The sequence below is a fragment of the Morone saxatilis genome, unplaced genomic scaffold, assembly GCF_004916995.1.
Source record: "Morone saxatilis isolate NCDOM2014 unplaced genomic scaffold, NCSU_SB_2.0 Contig14, whole genome shotgun sequence".
NCBI lineage: Eukaryota > Metazoa > Chordata > Actinopteri > Moronidae > Morone > Morone saxatilis.
Genome location: NW_023339696.1, coordinates 18,111,671 through 18,120,029, shown reverse-complemented (window position 1 = coordinate 18,120,029; position 8,359 = coordinate 18,111,671). Strand labels below are relative to the sequence as shown.

Here is an 8,359-nt window from a genome sequence, read left to right as displayed (position 1 = left end):
ATATTATTATTATATTAATATTACAGGACTAATAGAATCAAATAGGTTTTTTGTCCCAAGACCACTGGTTGTGTTGCTTATCATCTCAGTTAAACATGAATGACAAAGAAAAATAGTAGTACTAAAAATAATAGGCTTAAAAATCCACAAATCAAAAGTATGGGATTGGGAAACAGTTCAAGTTTTTATACTTATAGTGATATCAGAAATGTTATGACTGTTTTAGACATGAAGGCATACAGGAGTACCAGCATGGAAGATAAGCGATGTACTGCTGTTGATTAAAAAAATCAAAATCAGTTTAAATGTATGCTATATTTAGTATTTATGGTTTTACATGGTTAGTTTTTTATCTGAACTAACTTGTTAAAACACCAAAGTCACCATACTTAAACTGATTTTAGGTGTGCCTTTAACCCTTTAAATACATGCACAAACCTCCTAATTGCACCTATACTGATGGCAACTTTAGTCATTTACCCATTTATAATGTTTTTCTCCTGCAAACTAACTTAACCTGCCTGCAAACTTACTCGTAAATCCCATTATGTTTACTAGATTATTGGGTCGCAGGCTGGTTCTACCTTTAACCTCCATCTGACCAGGTGGGGTTTTTAATCTTCTTATTGTCTGTTTTCCAGGGTTGGGTGGATGAAGGCTATTTCAGCAGCGGCGTTTACTGCAGGAGGAAGGACCAGGAGGGATCTCAGTTCTACAACTCCAAGAGACTTGACTTTGAACTCTATACATGATTTTATGTCCAGCATCAAATAAATCACAGCTGTCATGATCACTGTCATCTTTCACGTCTTGTCCTCCGACATTAAATCTTCCCATCCGGGGCCTCGGTGTCAAAATCATCATTTTAACAGGGGCTTTGTTTTCTGTACATTGTTTTTAAATAAATAATTCATGTATACGGTGTTGCCATCAGCCATTATTTGTTTTTTTTTTCACATTGTCACATTGTGGAGGACTGATTTAATTCTGACCATTTAATGACGTTTACATGTCCATTTCACTTTACATTCATTTGCAAAGCAGTGTTTAATATAATGATAAGTTACTGTGACTTCTCACAGTTATAATAGTTAGTTGTTACCGTATTTTACACGTGTCTATTATAGTTAAAGGTACAACTGTATTAGGTCGTTAATTCAGGCAGCTTATCTACAAACCCTGATGTTAAAAAGCACTTGCCATGAAGAAATTAATATTTTAGGTGGAGGGGAATATGGAGATGTTAGGATAAGTTTGGCTTTACACAGCTTCAGATATTCACAGTTAGATATCTTTGGTAGTTATTACATTAAATCTACTTGGCATATAGTAAATAATACATAATGTTACCTCCCAGGACTTTTAAGAAGTATGTTGTTATAAAATAGGGAGCCATTTCAAATTATTGATATTCTTGCAAATCAGAGATCAACAAGTCTGGAAGCGTTTAGTGTCAACAAGTGACAAAAATGTAATTTAGCTCATTGGCAGCTATTCATTTAAAACATTTGTTTAACCACAAACACTTTAAAGTTCCAGGTTGTCAAATGTGATAATTTGCTTCCTCTCTTGGTCTTAAATCTTAGTAAATATTATATTTTACAGGCTTCAGACTGTTAATCTAGGATTTAAAAAAAAAAAAGTTTTATAGAAAAACAATTTAATCTATAATGAAAATAACAATTAATTGTAATTCTAGTACAATTTGCTCAAAAGTAGCTATCTGTATCAAAGTAGATGCAATATTAAAATGGTTTAAAAATAAATATAAAAAATAATAAATTATATTAATAAAATATTTTTTTGTAAAATCAGAAGTCTAAATAATTTTCATATAAAAAAAAAATTTGATATAAGTGTTCAGAATATTACATAGTTTCGTTTTAGTTTATGATGAAGACCATCGGTTAAATTAGTAAATTTAGTAATCGATTCAATAATAATGTAGGTCTGTTCAAAAAAACGAGTCCAACCTTTCGGGGGGACCATAAAAAAAAAAAAAAAAAAAAAAATTCTCTTCGCTCTCCTATTGGCTGCCCCAAACCTACGACACCACAAACTCTCCCCTGATTGGTCAGATTTCAACTCGGTTTTCCGGGCGGAAAATGAACTCGCGCTGTGATTGGTCCATCCGTCTGTCTGGTTGTTGGACTCGTACGAACGGATACATCTCCGAGCCACCGTAGGGCGCCGTCCGGCATGTCTTGTTTACGGTGAGGTCGGAGCACCGTCCCGCGGTCCAGCTGAAGCGTTTCTGGTGAGTTTGTTTAACGTTATTTAACCGTAACAACCGTTTGCAGCTGACAACGAGAGAACAAGACGCCCGGTTGTCCAATAAAAGCGTTTGAACGTTTGGGAGCGGGGTATGACAGCTCCCGGCTGCGGCTATTCCCTGGTACAGAAACTATGTTACACACAGTGTGAACATCGGCGCTGGTGTAACTATAAGCTACAGACATATAGTTAAAACTCACTGTATATTTTTTTTTTTTACCACAACGGTAAGATAACGTTGGCCAATGTCAACGTACGTTAATATAGATGTAAAAGTTTGTGTATTAGACTGGGTCCATTCCAGCAATTAGACACCGCTCGTTTTTTTTTTTTTTTTTGATCGAACCGCCTGCTTTCATTTGATTGAAAACATTCACTGAAACGCGTTTGCATTTAAATTTGGGGGTATTTCTACTTTATATTATAATAACTTTAACCCTCAGCTTAGTTAGTAAGGTTTAACGGACTGCAGTGCAAATAAAGTGACGTTAATTGATGAGCAAAACGACGATTGGCAGAGACAGAGAGCCTCAATTAGAAACTCTGATGTTGTGATTTTTTAATTCCTCCAACCGAGTTATTGTTGTGATGTTAACTATAAATTCCCCTTCTTAATTTAACCTTTAACAATAACCTTCACCACACGTTGATTTTAATTTGGTTTCGTTTCATACTATGATAGAAAAAACCCCACATACTGGTTGAGAAACAGGGTGTAATTTTATATATATAACCTTTTATTGATCTCTGTGAAAGACATTCCTGTGTGTTAATCTAATATATGTCAAATTGAGCTCACAAATTACTTCTTATCTTAATGTTGGACCATCATCATCCAGTAGCTTAATGTTTATTTACATTTTGACTTACTCTTATCTTTATTTTTCCCGTTGCATGAGTAGAAACTATTAACTTAGTTGATTAATCGGTTAGTTGATCATTAAAGTAATTATTCAACCCAAAAATACCAAAAATTCCCGAATGATAGCTTTTCAACTGAGAGGATTTGATGCTTTTCTTTGTTTAATGTGCGACTGGGCAACAAGGATCACGATAAAATGTGAAATTAAAGTCTATATTGATCATTTTAATGACTATTATTAATAAATCCCAGGTGAAAAAATGCTGAATTAACACCTTTTATTTAAAAAGACACAGGTAATAATTTTAACGTTAATATTTTGTCCTATATTTGTTTAGTACAAACTCACAGCACGCTCCATGTCTGCATTTAATGAAACTATCAATACTCTATTGAACAATTGTCTTTTTGCTATTGATTTAGTGTCTATTGCCGATGTATATTGCTATTATTTATTGCCCAGGTTTAGTTTAATGTGGTTGTAAATGTAATATTGTTGGGTTTAACAGGATTTAAAGAAGTCACCTTGGACTTTGTGATGTCCATGTTTCACTAGTTGCATTTTATTGACATTTTTTATACACCAAGCAATTTGTCCGTTATTAAGATTTTAATCCGTGATGAAAGTCGTCAACAGTTGTTCAGTTTTTAAGAATAAAACATAAACAAAAACCCTTTTTTGCTTTTCCTAATTCCAGAGTAAACCCTCATCCAAGGGGTCAGAAAAGTAAGTGAAGCCTCATTTTAAGACCTATTCTGAATGTGTTTCTTGCTGATGTGACACCCCGCATGTTTGGGGCTGTTTTTCTTTTTCTTCCCGCTCTTGTTCTTCACAGAGAAGGAACAGACAGACAAGGGGAGAAAGAGAGAGAGAGAGAGAGAGCAAAGGGGATGTTGACTTACCCCTCTGACCCACTCCCTCAGATAGTTTGTCCAATGGATGAAGATGCTGTTCCCCCAAACCGTTTCTATAGTGCACCTCCCCACAGTGAACCTCCACCACCTCTCCTTTCCCTTTACTCCATCACTCCCAGGTATAGTTGTCCCGGCACCTTTTGCTTTCTTTTGCTGTAGGTGTGTTTTCCCCTCCTTGCTTTTTGACACTAGGGGTGTCACGATTCTCCAAATCCTCGATTCGATTTAATTTTCGATCTTTTTTTAAATATTACTATTAATCCATTCCTTTATATGTTATTTTTTTTTGTTTTTGTTTTTTTTTGGCCTTTTCCTGTTCTGTTTCGGGGGGCTTTTATTTTGAAACCGCGAGGTTGTAAACCGAACATTAAACAGACAAGTGAAACAATAGTGAAAATTGAAACAACACCATAAATGATGATTTGAATTGTTTCAGCACACCCCGAAGAACCCGATGTTTAAGTGTTGAAAAATGGAATTATTTTCTATCAACCTGTGCATTTTTAAGCCTTAAAGTCATTTTGGATCTTGTAACTAGATTCATACTTTTCAGTTGCCTTTAAGTTAGTGCGTTAACTGACGTGAAGAAAACGAACAGAATACTTCCCACCACTGGTGATTTCAGAGTAGCAAGAGGGGCTTCGATTTCGGTCGGTTGATGTGTATTTTTTACGCCGCAGTTCAGCACGTGTGTGTGTTTCTGCGTCTTGGCGTTCATGCTGGACGTGACATCGGGGGTGTGGCTGCATCGTCGATTCTACCTTTGAGTTCGAAGTTCGAGATTGAGATGTAATTTCGATCGATTTCGAAATCGTGACATCTCAATCATCGAACTTCGCAACTCAAGGTAGAATCGACCGATGCAGCCACAAGCCCGATGATCACCGTTCCAAGCATGAACGCCAAGACGCAGGAAAACACAACACCGTGCTGGAATACTGCACAGAGTAAAAAATACACATCAAAACCCGACCGAACAATCGAAGCCCTTCCTGGTTGCTCTGGAATCACCAGTGGTGGGAAGTATTCTGTTCGTTTTCTTCACGTCAGTTAACGCACTAACTTAAAGGCAACTGAAAAGTATGAATCTAGTTACAAGATCCAAAATGACTTTAAGGCTTAAAAATGCACAGGTTGATAGAAAATAATTCCATTTTTCAACACTTAAACATCGGGTTCTTCGGGGTGTGCTGAAACAATTCAAATCATCATTTATGGTGTTGTTTCAATTTTCACTATTGTTTCACTTGTCTACTGTTTAATGTATCGGGGTTTTACAAACCTCGCGGATTCAAAATAAAGCGCCCCCCGTAAAACAGAACACGGAAAAAAGGCCAAATACAAAAAAACAAGAAACAAAAAAAAAAAAATAACATATAAAAGATGGATTAATAGAATAAATGTTAAAATTAAAGATCGAAAAATTAAACTCGAAATATCGAGGATATTGGAGAATCGTGACACCCCTAAGTGTCAGAAAAAGCAAGGGAGGGGAAAATAAACACACCTCAGCAAAAGAAAGCAAAAAGCCGGGAACAACTATTTAACCTGGGGAAAGTGGATTGGAGAAAGAAAGGGAAAGGAGGTGGTGGAGGCTTCACTTGTGGGGAGGGTGCACGTATAGAAAAACGGTTTGGGGCAACAAGCTCACCAATTGTTACAACTAATCTGGAGGGAGTGGGTCAGAGGGTACAGGTTCAACATTCCCCTTTGCTCTCTTCTCTCTCTCTCTTTCTCCCCTTGTCTTTGTCTGTTTACCTTCTCTGTTTGAAAGAAACAACGATGCGGGAAGAAAAAGGAAAAACGCCCCTAAACATGCGGGGTGTCCACATCATGCAAGAAAACACATTTCAAGAAAATTAGGGTTCTTAAAAAATTGAGGCTTCACTTACTTTTCTGGACCCCTTGGACTGAGGGTTTACTCTGGAATTAGGAAAAAGCAAAAAAAGGGTTTTGTTTTATGTTTTTATTTACATTAAAACTGAATACAACTGTTGACGACTTTCATCACGGATTAAAATCTTAATAAACGGACAAATTTGCTTTCGGGTATAAAAAATGTCAATAAAATGCAAAGGTGGAAACATGGGACATCAACAAAGTCCAAAGGAACTTCTTTAAAAATCCCTTGTTAAAACCCAAACAATATATACAACCACATATAACTAAACCTGGGCAATAAATAATAGGCAATATACATCGGCAATAGACACTAATCAATGCAAAAAAAAAAGCAATTATTCAATAGAGTATTGAATAGGTTTCCATAAATGCAGGACCATGGAAAAGCGTGCTGTTGAGTTTGTTACTAAAACCAAATAATTAGGACAAATATTAAACGGTTAAAAAATTTTTACCTGTGTCTTTTTAAATCAACAAAGAGTGTTTCAGTTCAGCATTTTTTTCACCTGGAATTTATTAATAAATAGTCATTCAAAATGCTTCAATATAGACTTTAATTTCACCATGGTTATCGTTGATCCTTGTTGCCCAAGTACGCACATTTAAACGCAAAGAAAAGCATCAAATTCCTCTCAGTTTTGAAAAAAGCTATACATTCGGGAATTTTTGGTATTATTTTTGGGTTGAATAAATTAACTTTAATGATCAAAAAACTAACCGATTAATCAACTAAGTTAATAGTTACTACTCATGCAACGGGAAAAAAATTAAAAGATAAAGAGTAAGTACCAAAAAATGTAATCAAAAAAACCATTAAAGCTACCTAGGATTGATTGATTGGTCCAAACATTAAGATAAAGAAAGGTAATTTTGTTGAGCTCAATTTGACAATTCACTTAAGATTATAACACAACAGAATGTCTTTCCACAGAGATACAATAAAAGGAATATATATATAAAATTTACACCCTGTTTTCTCAAACCAAGTTATGTGGGGGTTATTTTCATATCATAGTATGAATAACGAAACCAAATTAAAAAGCACGTGTTGTGACAAGGGTTATTGTACAAAAGGTTAAATTAAGAAGGGAATTTTGATAGTCTAAACATCACAACAATAAACGGGTTCAGGAGGAATTAAAAAAAAGATCACACATCAGATTTCTAATGAGCTCTCTGGTCCTCTGCCAATCGGTCTTTTGCTCATCAATAAACGTCACTTTATTTTGCACTGCAGGCCGTTAAACCTTACCTAACTAAGAGCTGAGGGTTAAAGGGTATATATAAAATTATAAAGTTAGAAAATACCCCCAAAATTTAAAGCAAAAAACACGTTTCATGTGATGTTTTCAATAAAGAAATGAAAAGCAGGCGGTTCGATCAAAAAAAAAAAAAAAAAAAAAACGAGCGGTGTACTAATTGCTGGAATAGGACCTCCAAAATACACACAACCTCTTACATTATTTTTTCTATATTAACGTACGTTGACATCTGAGCAACGTTATCTTACCGTATTGTGGTAAAAAAAAAAAAAAATATACAGTGGAGTATTTAAAAACTTAATATGTTTCTGTGCTTACTAGTTAGCACGGGCGCCGATGTTCACACTGTGTGTAACATAGTTTCTGTACCCAGGGAATAAGCCGCAGCCGGGAGCTGTCACTTTACCCCGCTCCCAAACGTTCCAAACGCTTTTATTGGACAAAAAACCGGCGTCTTGATCTACTCGTTGTTCAGCTGCAAACCGGGTTGTTACGGTTACTAATAACGTAAACAACTCCACCAAGAACAACGCTTCAAGCTGGACCGCGGGACGGTGCTCCTTACCTCACCGTAAACAAAACATCCGGACCGGCGGCCCCTACGGTGGCCTCGGAGGAATTTATCCGTTCGTTTTACGGAGTCCAACAAACCCAGGGACACAGACCGGATGGGCACCTGGCATCACAGCGGCGAGTTTCCATTTTCCGCCCGGAAAACCGAGTTTGGAAATCTGACCCAATTTTCAGGGGAGAGTTTGTATGGTGTCGTTTAGGTTTTGGGGCAGCCAATAGAGAGAGCGGAAAGAGATTTTTTTTTTTTTTTTTTTTTTTATGGTCCCCCCGAAAGGTTGGACTCGTTTTTTTGAACAGACCTACATTATTATTGAATCGATTACTAAATTTACTAATTTAACCGATGGTCTTCATCATAAACTAAAACGAAACTATGTAATATTCTGAACACTTATATCAAATTTTTTTTTTATATGAAAATTATTTAGACTTCTGATTTTACAAAAAAATATTTTATTAATATAATTTATTATTTTTTATATTTATTTTTATATTAAACCATTTTAATATTGCATCTTACTTTTCGATACAGATAGCTACTTTTGAGCAATTTGTACTAGATACAAAATTA

At 35.6% G+C, this 8,359-nt stretch overlaps 2 protein-coding genes across 4 annotated transcripts in view; both read left to right on the top strand.

Annotated features, from left to right (window-relative positions):
- cd2bp2 (CD2 (cytoplasmic tail) binding protein 2) overlaps positions 1–919 on the top strand; it is a 3,513-nt gene extending 2,594 nt beyond the window's left edge. For all 3 annotated transcript variants that reach the window (XM_035655621.1, XM_035655623.1, XM_035655622.1), the window contains one exon: positions 642–919. In XM_035655621.1, coding sequence (XP_035511514.1) covers positions 642–752 — 111 coding nt within the window. In that variant the 3' untranslated portion in view covers positions 753–919. The remainder of the gene's footprint in view (positions 1–641) is intronic.
- A 1,233-nt stretch (positions 920–2,152) lies between these two features.
- Positions 2,153–8,359, top strand: part of prr14 (proline rich 14) — a gene marked incomplete in the record, with an annotated part of 15,350 nt that continues 9,143 nt past the window's right edge. Inside the window, 3 exon segments of the mRNA XM_035655638.1 lie at positions 2,153–2,257; positions 3,835–3,863; positions 3,973–4,170. Coding sequence (XP_035511531.1) covers positions 4,028–4,170 — 143 coding nt within the window.